This window comes from Pituophis catenifer, unplaced genomic scaffold (assembly GCF_029215685.1).
Source record: "Pituophis catenifer annectens isolate HBS135680 unplaced genomic scaffold, rPitCat1.0.hap2 SCAF_14, whole genome shotgun sequence".
NCBI lineage: Eukaryota > Metazoa > Chordata > Lepidosauria > Squamata > Colubridae > Pituophis > Pituophis catenifer.
Genome location: NW_027256894.1, coordinates 21,963,740 through 21,977,681, shown reverse-complemented (window position 1 = coordinate 21,977,681; position 13,942 = coordinate 21,963,740). Strand labels below are relative to the sequence as shown.

Genomic DNA, 13,942 nt, shown 5'->3' with positions numbered 1-13,942 from the left:
GAAGAAGAAGAAGAAGAAGAAGAAGAAGAAGAAGAAGAAGAAGAAGAAGAAGAAGAAGAAGTCCAGTTGCCTCTTGAAAAAGCACCTTTGGGTCACTGAACAAATGTCTCACTTTGCAACAGAAAATTTGGGCTCACTTGTGGTCATAAGTCGAAGACTACCTGCATGTAGCCATTGCTCATGGGGAGGGATCCTTGCTCTCCTATCTGATTTCAGGATCTCCCCTTGGAATCTAGAAAGATAAGGTTGAACTTCCGATCCATTTAAACCTGGCCCAAAATTGCTCTCCTTACATTTTTCAATTTGGATTAATTCACTCCTTCCTGCTATTTGGGTGGCTGAAATATTCTACCAGTCAGCTACTGAAACTGCTTTTATTCTGTTGGAATTATATGATTATCTTAATGGTTCAGTGGCTGCTGTTCAAAATCTTTTTTAAAAAAAAAAAAAATCCCAAATGGTTTATTTTATTTTATTTTTAAAGAGACTTGGTCCAAAGCTTTGTTTTTCATTCCATCCTTAATTGTGTTTAGCCAGATCGGTAAGTATGTAACCCAGGTTATAAAGGCTGGATTGTCATTTCTCCATTTCTATAATGACTTTGTGGGCGGCTAATAAGGAAAGTTACAAGGGACGTGGTAGCTCAGTGGCTAAGACACTGAGCTTGTTGATCGAAAGGTCGGCAGTTCAGCGGTTCGAATCCCTAGTGCTGCGTAATGGGGTGAGCTCCCGTGACTTGTCCCAGCTTCTGCCAGCCTAGCAGTTTGAAAGCAGGTAAAAATAATGCCAGTAGAAAAATAGGGACCATCTTTGGTGGGAAGGTAAGAGTGTTCTGTGCGCCTTTGGCGTTGAGTCATGCCGGCCACATGACCACAGAGACGTCTTCAGACAGCGCTGGCTCTTCAGCTTTGAAACGGAGATGAGCACCACCCCCTACAGTCGGGAACGACTAGCACATATGTGCAAGGGGAACCTTTACCTTTAATAAGGAAAGTTACCCTAACACGAAGCCGTGAGTGGAGAGCCTGAAGGCAGATATTTGGCCTCCCCCAAAATTTGGGGTTTGGGGTTCTGTCTGCTGGGGGAGAATTTGCAGAGCCTTGCCTGCTGATCTCTTGTTTATTTATATATGCATTTTATTAAGATGATCATAAGATAAAATACAGGTGAATATAAAGATTGGAAAATAGAAGGGGGGGAAGGTGTAGATACAAAGGAAAGGGGGAAAAAATTATAGCCTTCCAACTTTTTTCTCTACAACAAAGTACAAAATACTTTAACCTCAACGTTGTACTTGACCAACTTAACAAATACTAGCAACAAATTATATTAATCTTAACTCCTGGCCTCTTAACAGCTCTAGTATCCACTGCAGGTAATCCTCCTCGATTTATAACCACAACGGAGCCCCAAATTTCTGTTGCTAAATGAGACATTTGCTAAGTGAGCTTTGTCCCATTTTACGAACTTTCTCGCCACGTTCATTAAGTGAACAAACTGCCCTTGTCAAGCTAGGAACACGGTTGTTAAGTGAGACTGGCTTCCCCATTGACTTTGCTTGTCAGAAAAGTCGCAAAAGGGGATCACGTGACCCGGGACAGGGCGTCCGTCATAAATAGGAGTCAGTTGCCAAACATCTGATCCCGTGACCATGGGAATGCTACAACGGTCGTATGTGTGAAAAATCCTAAGTCACTTTCTTCAGTGCCGTTGTAACTGTCACTAAATGAGTTATTGTAAGTGGAGAACTATCTGGGTTTTGAATCATAGCTACAAAGCACATATTCTTATATATTTTTGGGGGTTGGCACAACTTCAGAGCAGAAGAAGCGTTTGCCGCAGAACCAAACGATGGAAATTTTTCAAGGCGTTGGAAATCTTACAAATCTCTGACTTCGGACTAGGAAGTAGAGCATGTCTGTAAAACGCTTTTTTGATTATTACAGTATGTCACTGTGTCCGTTTCACCCCCCCCTTCCTTCCCCCCCCCCCCCAATAAAAGAACAAAGGAAAATATCTGGAACTTCTTTCCTAAGCACTTAAAAGCTTTTTAGTGGGTTTTTTTTTTTCCCACTCAAAATGCCTAGGAGCAAATTCTAAACAGGAGAAAAGTAGAAAGCGAAGCTCCTACCAACCTGCCTTCAAAAGGCAAACAATTAAAAGCCCAAAAGCAGCCGGAGTAACATCTCCAAGGATGAGTGAAGGTAACAGAGCTGGCTGGGGTTTGGGAAGCAGGTTATCGGTCTTTCAGCTCCCACTTCCGAAGGAGATTCCAAAGGTTGGCTCAGCAGCATTGGGATCTCTTTCTGCAGGTTGAATTCTTTTCATCTTAATTTTAAAAATAGGGTTTCTCTTTCGTTCTTTTTTTTTTTTTTAAGAGGCGTTGTTTGCATCTGCAAAGTTCTTTGCAAAGTTCTGCAAGGATGACCGGTAAAATTCATTCCTTTTTTTTTTTAATTTTTATTGAAAATTATTAAAAATTACAGGAAAAAAAAATATAGCAATATGGATAGAATTGCAGAGAGTAAAATTCATTCTTCTAGAACCCAAAAGATCAACTTGCTTCTGGCATTTGTTTTCTCACCCGGCCTACCTCGAAGGGGTGTATAGTGACCCACAGGCACAAAAGCCTCCTTGGACTTGAGAGTCAGAGAAGGAAGCTCAGATTTGATTTATCTCAGCCCTTGGAAGGAGGCAATGGCCAATCAGGTCTGGAAAACCTTGCCAAGAAAACTGCAGGGACTTATCCAAGCAGTTGGACATGAGTCAACGGAAATAAAACAAATGGGAAGGAGGGAAGGAAGAAGGAAGGAAGGAAGGAAGGAAGGTAGGAAGGAAGGAAGGAAGGAAGGTGAGAAAGGGAGAAGGAAGATGAGAAAGGGAGAAGGAAGGAAGGAGGGAGGGAGGGAAGGAAGGAAGGAAGGAAGGAAGGAAGGAAGGAAGGAAGGAAGGAAGGAAGGAAGGAAGGAAGGAGAGAAAGGGAGAAGGAAGGTGAGAAAGGGAGAAGGAAGGAAGATGAGAAAGGGAGAAGGAAGGAAGGAAGGAGGGAGGGAGGGAAGGAAGGAAGGAAGGAAGGAAGGAAGGAAGGAAGGAAGGAGAGAAAGGGAGAAGGAAGATGAGAAAGGGAGAAGGAAGGAAGGAGGGAGGGAGGGAGGGAAGGAGGGAAGGAAGGAAGGAAGGAAGGAAGGAAGGAAGGAAGGAAGGAAGGAAGGTGAGAAAGGGAGAAGGAAGATGAGAAAGGGAGAAGGAAGGAAGGAGGGAGGGAGGGAAGGAAGGAAGGAAGGAAGATAAGGAAGGAAGGAAGGAAGGAGAGAAAGGGAGAAGGAAGGTGAGAAAGGGAGAAGGAAGGAAGATGAGAAAGGGAGAAGGAAGGAAGGAAGGAGGGAGGGAGGGAAGGAAGGAAGGAAGGAAGGAAGGAAGGAAGGAAGGAGAGAAAGGGAGAAGGAAGGTGAGAAAGGGAGAAGGAAGGAAGATGAGAAAGGGAGAAGGAAGGAAGGAAGGAGGGAGGGAGGGAAGGAAGGAAGGAAGGAAGGAAGGAGAGAAAGGGAGAAGGAAGGGAGATGAGAAATGGAAAAATAAGGAAGGAAGATAAGGAAGGAAGGAAGGAAGGAAGGAAGGAAGGAAGGAAGGAAGGAAGGAAGGAAGGAAGGAAGGAAGGAAGGAAGGAAGGACCCAATCAAGCTAACTGTACTGATGCCAGTGAAGTAGAATTCCAGTCAGCCGTGAAGGATTTGTTTGCCAACTTCAAAGAGCTGACATGACCGAATTCAAAAGCTGTAATTGGCAACCTCCAATGGCCTGCTAAATAAATGTATAACAGCTGGCTATGCCCATCCACTGCCATCCCTGGGCCACATTGCAAGCCTAGACATCGTGGCTCAGCGCTGCCCTCAACCAGCTGTTAAGATGACTAAAAAATTAACAATTGGCTCTCACATTGACTTGCATACAAGGCCCAACATATTACTGGCAATATTTGATTAGGACCCACTAAACCAGCATAGAGGAAGATACAGATCTGATGAATTCTAGGTGCATCATGGCTATTGCCAATTGTCCTGCCCCCAAATGGAGAAACTGGGTGTTTGTAATGTGGGCAGAGGAAGACAAGGCACTACGCAAACGAAGAAATCTTACCACATCCATAATTTGCCGGAGACTAAGGCTGAAAGAGACAGTGAGGGGCTGAGAATCATTTGCCACTGGCCTTTCCAAGGGATTGTAATTCTTCAGCAGCTCTCGGTAAAGTTTCCGCTGGTATTCTCCTTGCAGGCTCACTGGAAGAGAAGAAAGAGGGAAGTCATGGGAAGCCTCCAAAGTCTGTCATCTGCACCTCTATAACTGTCTGGTTTGGTTCTGCAACCCAACAAGACAGACACAAACCTGTATACTGCATGAGTCAAAAAGAGGGCTGTGAAAATATCTACAGACCCCTCGCATCCTGGACATAAACTGTTTCAACTCCTACCCTCAAAATGATGCTATAGAGCACTGCACATCAGAACAACTAGACACAAGGACAGATTTTTCCCGAATGCCATCACTCCGCTAAACAAATAATTCCCTCAACACTGTCAAACTATTCACTAAATCTGCACTACTATTAATCTTCTGATCGTTCCTATCACCCATCTCCTTCCACTTATGACTGCATGACTGTAACTTTGTTACTTGGATCCTTATGATTTATATTGATATTGTTTCCTGATTGCTTATTTGTACCCTATGACTATCATTAAGTGTTGTACCATATGATTCTTGATGAATGTATCTTGCCTTTTTATGTACACTGAGAGCTTATGCACCAAAGACAAATTCCTTGTGTGTCCAATCACACTTGGTCAATAAAGAATTCTATCTATCTATCTACCATGAGCAGGGGGTTGGACTAGAAGACCTCCAAGGTCCCATCCAACTTTTCTATTCTGTTATTCATTGTTTAGGCAGCATCTCTGGCAAAGAGGCAGGGGTGAAATCCAACAAGTTCTGACAGGTCCTGGAGAACCGGTAGCAGAAATTTTGAGTAGTTGGGAGAACCGGCAAATACCATCTCTGGCTGGCCCAAGAGTGGGGTGGGAATGGGGATTTTGCAGTATCCTTCCCCTGGAGTGAGATGGGAATGGAGATTTTGTAATATCCTTCGCCCAGGCGTGGGGAGGGAATGGGGATTTTACACTATCCTTCCCCTGGAGTGGGGTGGGAATGGAGATTTGCAGTATCCTTCCCCTGCCACGCCCACCAAGCCACACCACACCCACAGAACTGGTAGTAAAAAAGTTTGGATTTCACCACTGCAAAGAGGTATACTTTTCCCCCTCAGCAAGTACCAAAGACTCTTCCTGGAGATCGGACTACAAATCACGCAGGGATGTGTCTAACGCCTCCCTTACTGCCCTTAAAGTAAGCGCTCCGTTAAGCGAGGGGGAAAAATAAGGAATAAATCTCCCTGCGCCCAACTGTTTCTCCAGATTTTCACATTGTATGCAAAGTTTCTCAGCAGTTTGAAGGCACAGAGAGCATCTTATTTCTTCTTTCCCTGGGGAAAGAAAGAGAGGAGCATATGGCAGAAGAAGCGAAACATCTGCAGGCATGAACTGTTTCGGAAACCTCGGTTCTTGGTTCTTCTCTCACATGTGCAGTTTAGGAATAAATGCGCCAACGGTCTTATCGGAGGGGGTTCACAGGTTACAGCTCCAGACCTGCAGCTGGGGACAGATGTTGAGACTCCTCTGCAAAGGAGATTCTCTTTGATGGATGGGCCCAGGGAGATGAGACAGGAAAAGAAAAACAAACTCACTAATGCAATGTTCCTCGACCTTGGCAACTTTAAGATCTGTGGACTTCAGCTCCCAGAATCCCCCAACCAGCTTTGGGAATTCTGGGAGTTGAAGTCCATGCATCTTAAAGTTGCCAAGGTCGAGGAACACTGCTCTAATGCATGTATGTGTGTGTATGTGTGTTTTATGGACAGGTGTCTTTTTAAAAAAATAAATAAATAGATTTGCTCGTCGCATAACTCTCTGCTCAATGAAATAGTTATTCTGCTCTAAAATTTTTAACTCTTTTTTTAGGTCTCCTGGTCTACGGTATTTATGCTCCATATTCTTTTCAGACAACTTGAAAACTCGTATGGAACCAAGGCCAGGTACTGAATAAACCTCTGTTGGGTGGGTTCGCTTGTCACACTAAACCATCATGGTTTACCTGCCACTCTCCCTGTCTGCATTCGGCAACTCCTTTGACTTATTCAATTTGTATGGCCCGCCTGATTCAAAACATTTGGAAATTAAAAACAAAACAAAACCACATCAACAATTGTCCAACGAGAAATGACACAGCAGACTTGGCAGCGTGCTAAGTTGAAGCCAAACAAGCTACATTACAGCTAAAAGCAATCATTTAAAAGCCATTTAAGTAGCTGAGAAATGCAGAGGGTTGTTTGACTTGCTACAAACACACTTCTTCCCTGTCCTAAATGGGATTTTTTTTGTGTGTGTTTATATCCAAGTCAAAGAGAGGAAGAACCTGAAGAGGAACCAAAATCCCCAACAAAGCAAAAATGTATAAATAAAAATATTACAATGTGGAACAAAACTTTGTCTTAACCCATATGGAAGCACTTGGCCTATCTTGTCCGGGATCAGAAGTAAAACAAAACCAGAGTCTTTAGTTTGGAATAGTTTCCAGCAGGAAATTTTAGAGCTGCATAGGTAGTCCTCGACCTGCAACCACAAACGGGACCAGAATTTCCATCACTAAGTGAGGTGGTTATTTAAATGAGTTGCACCCAATTTTTTAAGGCACCCAACTCCTTAAAGACTCCTTTGAAACAGAAAAAAATGAATTTATGCTTCTGAGAGATTATGGAAAGAAGAGAGTCATGTAGAATAAGAGATAAACCTACTTCTAACTGTTCTAAAGACAATTGGCGTCTGCTTTCTTTTTGTTTTCCTCTCTTACACCTTTAGCTTTCTCTTTCATTTCTTCCTTTATTTCTTCCTTTACATTCCTTTGACATAGTTTTTATCTTCCTTTTTAAAATCTTTAATCAAATTATATATATATATATATATAATTTAGGGGCAGCTTTTAAACAGTGTATCGTTAGAGCCAGGGTGTCAAACTCAATTTCATTGAGGGCCGCATCAGGGTTGTGTTTGACCTCTGGGGGTGTCAGGGGGGCATGGCCAGGTCAATGTCACTTGTGTTGGGGGCACCTGTGGCAGCCCGAGCGCTCTGCCAGCGAAAATGGGCCCCCCAAGCTCCGTTTCAGATGCAACAGCCTCCTGCAACCCTCTGCCAGCAAAAACAGAGCTTGGAAGGGCCTTGAGACCCCTGGGTTAGAGCCATCGCCTTCAACCCGGGAGTCCAGGATTCAAATCCTGGCTGATACCTACCTTATTAGTTGGGGTCTCTGGGCAAAGTCCCTCATAATGCTTTACCTGCTTACCCCAAAATATGAGAGTATCTATCTATCTATCTATTTAACTATCTATCTATTCATCCATCCATCCATCCATCCAACCATTCATCCATCTGTCTATCTATTCATCCATCCATCCATCCATCCATCCATCCATCCATCCACTCACTATCTGTCTGTCTATCTATCATCTAGCTATCATCTAGCTATCATCTAGTTATCATCTAGCTATCTAGCTATCTATTATATATATATAAATCAGGGGTACTAAAAACAGCTGCTACAATGGAGCCAGATTAGCAGAAATTAAAAAGAACACACAGTACTTTTCCCATCATAAAAACTTACTGGAAACTCTTTGCAAATCATTTCTGAAAATTGGCTTGATGGGATACTTTTTTTTTTTTTTTAAAGCAATTCCTTTATTCTTTCTAATTAACTTAAGAGCCATAAGCCTAACGGTGGTGGGTTTTTGTTTTTTTTTTTGTTTTTTTTTTTTTGCAAGCCAATTCAGAAGCCCTGGTGAGTTCAAAGCGAGTTACGTAAGCAGGCATAAAACCACAGCAGCTGGACTCTTACGTATCGTCCCAACCCAGCCTGGCTTTGCTTGTGAGTGAACCAAATTTTAAGCATCTGGTGGAGGGAAATGATTTGCAAATCTCTCAATTTATCCAAGAAAGCCAGAGGGACTTGCCAAGTTTCACAGCACAATTGTCTACCTCCCAGGAATGAGACCCACGTTTTCTAGACATAGTTACTCCCCCAGTATTAGTAATAGGAACGTCTGGACATGTAGGTGTGATAGTATTAGGAAAACAACACCTTTGAAAGACCTTTGAAAGTTTGGGAGCCAGACACGTTTTCTTGGGATTATGCACATATAGACTTGAATATCTAATCAACCCCAAGTTGAATTCAGTTTTCTAGATTTTGTACTCCCCCCCCCCCTTTCAGACCTCTGGAGTGTATTCTGGAGTCTCGGTGTTAAACTGCTTGTTGAATCAACCGCAAGTCGCGGGATTCACACAACTTCAAGCAGGGTTGGCCAAACCCAGTGAGCTGAGTTTGTGCAGCAGGCTAAGCTGAGCCAACCAACCACATGATGGCAGCGTGCAAACTCCATTGGAGGGTACCCCCTCCCCCAATGCTCAGGGGGGCTTGTGGGGAGGAAACCCCTCCTGGAGAAAGCCAATCGACACAAAACAAGCAACACTTTGGTTCTTCTTGGTCTCTTGTGAGTTGTTCCTCCTTGCTTATCACCATGCCGATTTTAGAGGGTTGATCCCTCACGAAGGGTTGAGCTACCTGCTTCCCTGGGAATCCTATTTGAATCAGGCACCTTAGATCTGCGTGAAGACCCTCCCTCCAAATGCTCAAGTCCTGAAACAGCCCCTTAAGAAAACCAAGAAGGGGGAAACGGGGCACTCTGGACATGCTCAGAGGCTCTCTTTCCCCCTGCTCTGGCCTCCTCCCTGGCCCTTGGGGGTGGGGGAAGGCGAGGCTGCGATCGCAGCGGAGTCCAGACGAGCGAGCTCCCGAAGCCCCCCACTCACCGCGCACGAGTCCTCCGGCGAGGATCAGCACCACGGACAGCTCCCGCAGCCCCATCGCGCCGCTCGGCCAGCCGGACGGGCGAGGCGCCAAAGTTGGCGAGGGCGCAAGGCCGGCGGGGAATGCTCCGGGGGGATCCCGCGCAACCGGGAAGCCCCGCCGGGTGGAGGGTCGCCTTCTTCTGCCGCCGCCGCCGCGCCTCCTCGCAGCCTGCCGGAGCCAGACGCCGCCTGGCCCGCCTCTCTGCCCGGCTCCCTCCCTCCCGCCCTCCCTCGTCCGTCCGCCCACCTGCCCGCCGCCGCCGCTCGCTCGCTCGCCGCCGCCGCTGGTCGGCTGGGCTCGCGCTCTGCCTTTCCCACGTGACGGGCTTCCCTCCTTCCCCGCGTCAGGAGCCGAGCGGCAGCTGCTGCTGATGCTCCCAGCCACTGCAGCTCCCGGACCCAGCACGCCTTTATGTAGAGCGGCGGGGACCCCCTTCCTCCTCCTTCCCTCTTCCGACCCTCCTCCTCCTGTCCCCTCCTCCCTCCCTCCTCCCCTCCTCCCCCTCCTCTCCTCCTCTTCCTCCTCCTCCCTCTCCTCCTCCCTCTCCTCCTCCTCCTCTTCCCTCTCCTCCTCCTCCCCCTCCTCTCCTCCCTCTTCCTCCTCTCCTCCTCCCCCCTCCTCTCCTCCTCTTCCTCCTCCTCCCTCTCCTCCTCCCCTCCTCTTCCCTCTCCTCCTCCCCTCTCCTCTTCTTCCTCCTCTCCTCCTCTTTTCTCCCCTCCTCCCCTCCTCTTCCTCCTCTTCTTCCTCCTCCTCCTCCTTCTCCTCCTCCCCCTCTCCTCCTCTTCCTCCTCTCCTCCTCTTCCTCCTCTCCTCCTCCTTCTCCTCCCTCTCCTCCTCGTCCTCCTCTTCCTCCTCCTTCTCCCTCCTGGCTCAGTGGCGGGCCCAGCCTCGCTCCGTCCCGACCCGGAGAGCGCCAGCCAGGCAGCAGGAGACTGCGATCCCCCCATCCCCCCACCCCCACCCTTCTGCCTGCTCGTGAGAAAGCACTTTGCAACACGCTCTGGCGACGGGAGGGCAGGAAGAACAAGGACCCAGCTTGCTTCTAAGGAAGAGGGCCCGGATGATCAAGTCTAGGCGGTCAGGACAGGTGGTGGGCTACACCCTTAAGCTTGGCCCCCAGAAATCAGACAGCCTGATTTTTCACTTTGACCCCAAAGGGTTGCTATCACAGAATCCCACCCACCCCCTGTCAACAAGGCATGGACTTGTTGTCCATCCTGGGTCTAGAAGGCCGTCCATGTGCTCAGAGGCACTCTTGGCAGGTGGCATCCGGTGTTTTCCCCGTGGAGATATGGAAGATGTGATGGATTCGGCCCCCCACAAGCCAACCATGTTTTGTAAGGGTTAACGTTACTCTTGTCTGTTTAAGAAGCAGGCCCTGTTTTGAAGGGCTTAGAAGACGCCTGCAAGATCTGATCAAAGGCCTCAGAAACTCGGGTTCTGGTTTGCACAATCACACTTTCACACTAACACAGAGAGAGAGAGACCAAAAGCTCTCAAATAGGACAAAGAATGACTTGTAGCAAATGGATAGGCTCTTCCCTATTCTGGAACAGAGTTATGTGCAAGAGAAGTGCTCTATTCAGATCAGCCAGATCTAATTCAGCCGATTGATTTGATCCTATCTAGGATCTGGAACTGATGCCCAAAAGGCTTTTTTTTGCACAAGCTTGGGAACTCCAGTCTCCATCCATCCATCTTCCTGGAATCCAATTTCATGACAGATATCGATGGCTTCCTTCTTTCACACCCAACTCCTTCTGCGCCTAATACCCAACTCCAGCTGACGTCGTCATGTCCTATCTTTGCAGATTGACGATCCCATTTAGGAGAATCCATTTAGGCTTCCAGAGACAGCCATCTCCTCTTCTCCCTCCCACGAATTTGACCTGGGCCCTTTCAAAGCCATCCAAGCTGGAGGTCATCTCTACTTCTGGTGGGAGTGAATTCTTCATCATGCTCATGATATAGATGAATAATAATGGGAGAAGGAAGACGATCGTATTTTTCCAGGTTTGCTTTCAACCATCAACTGGATGTTCCCAGTTTGGTCCAGAGTTCAAGGTGCTGGACTAGGAGCATGGAAAGCTGAGTTCGAGTCCTACCTTGGGCACCAAACCAGCTGAGTGACTTTGGGCCAACCACTGACTCTCAACCCTGGGAGTTGGGAGCCTGCATTAGAAAAAAAAACTCTTCAGAAAATATAGCCAAAGCCCCAAATGTTGTGGGTGCCCCAAGACTGGAAGTTTTTAAGAAGAGATTGGACAACCATTTTGACTGAAATGATATAGGGCCGGGATGGCGAACGTATGGCACGCGTGCCACAGGTGACATGCAGAGCCATATCTGTGGGTACGCGAGCGTGGCCGTAGCTCAGCTCCAGCGTGCATGCGCGCACCAGCCAGCTGATTTTCAGGTCTTCCAGGCCTACCGGAAGTTGGGAAACAGGCTGCTTCTGGCCTCCGGAGGGCCCCAGGCTCCAAGAAAGCCTCTGGAGCCTGGGGAGGGTGAGAAACAGGCCTACCAGGCCCACTGGTAACCTTTTTGCCATTGTGTCCCAAAAGCAGGCGGAGCGCGGGCGGTCGCGTACGTATGCGCGGGGGGCGGGGAGGGTGTGGGAACATGGGTGCACGACCACTCTATGCTCTCCCTGCTATTGGCACGCGATGGCAAAAAGGTTAGCCATCATATCAGAGCAGGGGGTTGGACTAGAAGACCTCCAAGGTCCCTTCCAACTCTGTTATTCTGTTATTTATTCTAGTCACCAGGCATCAGGATGACTCCCTAACACAATAACAACAAATGCAGGTGGAATTTTAAAAAATGGACAGAACTTTCTCCTTCTCTCAAGACCATGAATGGTTAACACCGCCTCATCTCCCCTCTTAACACCCCCTCGTTTTGGCCTTTATGTTTTGGGGGTGACCAAGGACTGGTAGCATTTTTAGGAGGGTCTGAACATGGCTTTCTCTTGCCCACCCAGACAGGTTTCTGCCCTTCACCATCTAAGGAGGGTCATCGCCGCCATTCTGTGCTTCGAAAAAGAACATCTTCATCTAATGTTCTATTAAATAATCCAAAGAGATGGCTTCATTTATCCTTAAAATGTAGTCAGGCTTGGAGACCGTGGGGTGGGGGATGACTTCGGGCATCAGGAAGCGTGCCCGCCAACCGATTCTGAGACATAGATCTTGCTTAAAGCAACTGTCAAGGCCAGGTTTAGGAAGCAAGGGAAATCTTTTATTCATTCAAATTAGCATCTGTGGGATATTTTACAGTTCACTAGGCTGCAACATAGAGGAGAGCCACATTTCCAGCGAAACAATTAGGCTGTCATCTTCAAATCATAAATTCCAAGTAATTAGTGCTCAAAAACAAAGGAGAAAACTTGGGACTGTTGACTGAAGCTGTTCTTAAGGTGCTCGCTGGTTTAACTACCGGCAGATAAAAGTCGAACGGGAGAGGGGGGGGGAATAAATGCGTTAGCCACAGCTGGGTTTAGAAGCGATTTTTGGACGTTCTTATTCTTCTCCTTTGGAGTTTCTCTGAAGCTTTTAAGAAGAGACTGGACAGCTGTTGTCTGGAATGGTATAGGGTCTCCCGTTTGAGCAGGGGGTTGGACTAGAAGGGGGTTGGACTAGAAGACCTCCAAGGTCCCTTCCAACTCTCTTATTCTGCTTTCCTTCCTTCCTTCCTTCCTTCCTTCCTTCCTTCCTTCCTTCCTTCCTTCTTCCTTCCTTCCTTCCTTCCTTCCTTCCTTCCTTCCTTCCTAACCCTAACCCTACTCTTTTAAGCCTTGTGGGAGGGGCCAATCATCTCCTGGCCTTACTCCCAAGTTGTCCTTTTTGCTTTAGCTGCTCTTGTCTTCTGGCAGCTCTTCGCATGCATGCACTAGGAACAGGCTCCTTCTGTTCCTCTGCCTCTCTGCTGTCCATCTCTGGAGGCTCCAGAGTCTGCACATTGCTCCCAGATGGCCTTGGCCCCGTCTCTGCCTCCGACACAGAGCCCTCTTCCGGGCCTTCCCCTGACTCCAGGACTGGCCCATTGTCCTCCCCAGCCTCCTCACTGTCTGACTCCACTGCCAGGTCCGCAGGCTGCTGGTGGACCACAACATCTTTAGTAATATCTCAAGTTATGGGGGGGGGTCTCTTCATTCTTTTCAAATCTGACTTTAGGATTTGTGGAGTGGTGCAGTGGCCTAGAGGTGGAGCTCTTGGCTCACAATCAGGAGGCTGTGAGTTCGATCCTAGGTAGAGGCAGATATTTCTCTCTCTGGGCATGATGAGAATATATCTGCTGAACAAGACTCCGTACTGGCAACAGGAAAGGCATCCGGCCAGTAAACACTCTGCTAGCTGCATTCAGTTGCCCAGACTCCACCCCACAAGGGATTATGGGGTCATTAAAATATGATGACTTTACGATTTGTGCATTTTGCATGAATAGAAAAGACAGAGAGAAGAAACAGTAGAAGAATGTATACTTTGGAGCGGTGGGAAGCAAATAGTATTGTGTTAAATAATGCAGGAAATTAACTCCGACAATTTTTCCACTGTCATCTCAACGCTGAATAATAGAAAGCCACAATGTACCTTTTAAAGGGGTGTAAATTTTATACGTGGGGCCTCGGAGACATTTGTTTTAAAAAAAAATGAGAGAGAAATCTAGGAGTCTATTATTAGAAGACTCAAGATTTATTAATATTGTTCAACAATCCATCGTATCTTTTTTCCCCTCTTCCGAAAACCTCTGCCTGTTTTTCAGCTGCATAATTTTTTTAAAAAAAATACTGCTTATTCACCCATTTGCAAGCAAACAAAATGAACAATTCACAACACGTGAAGAAAAAAGGAGAAAAAAGCATAAGGTAACACATGAAAACATTGAAAAGATGGGGGGAAGTCTGTACTTGCAAGCATATTTCGA

General features: G+C 46.9%; 1 protein-coding gene across 1 annotated transcript in view; it reads right to left on the bottom strand.

Annotated features, from left to right (window-relative positions):
- CHRFAM7A (CHRNA7 (exons 5-10) and FAM7A (exons A-E) fusion) overlaps positions 1-9,031 on the bottom strand; it is a 39,675-nt gene extending 30,644 nt beyond the window's left edge. Inside the window, exons 1-2 of the mRNA XM_070953537.1 lie at positions 8,977-9,031; positions 4,138-4,277 (exon numbers count right to left, since the gene is read on the bottom strand). Of these exons, the coding sequence (XP_070809638.1) occupies positions 4,138-4,277; positions 8,977-9,031 (195 nt within the window). The remainder of the gene's footprint in view (positions 1-4,137; positions 4,278-8,976) is intronic.
- Positions 9,032-13,942: the final 4,911 nt, after the last annotated feature.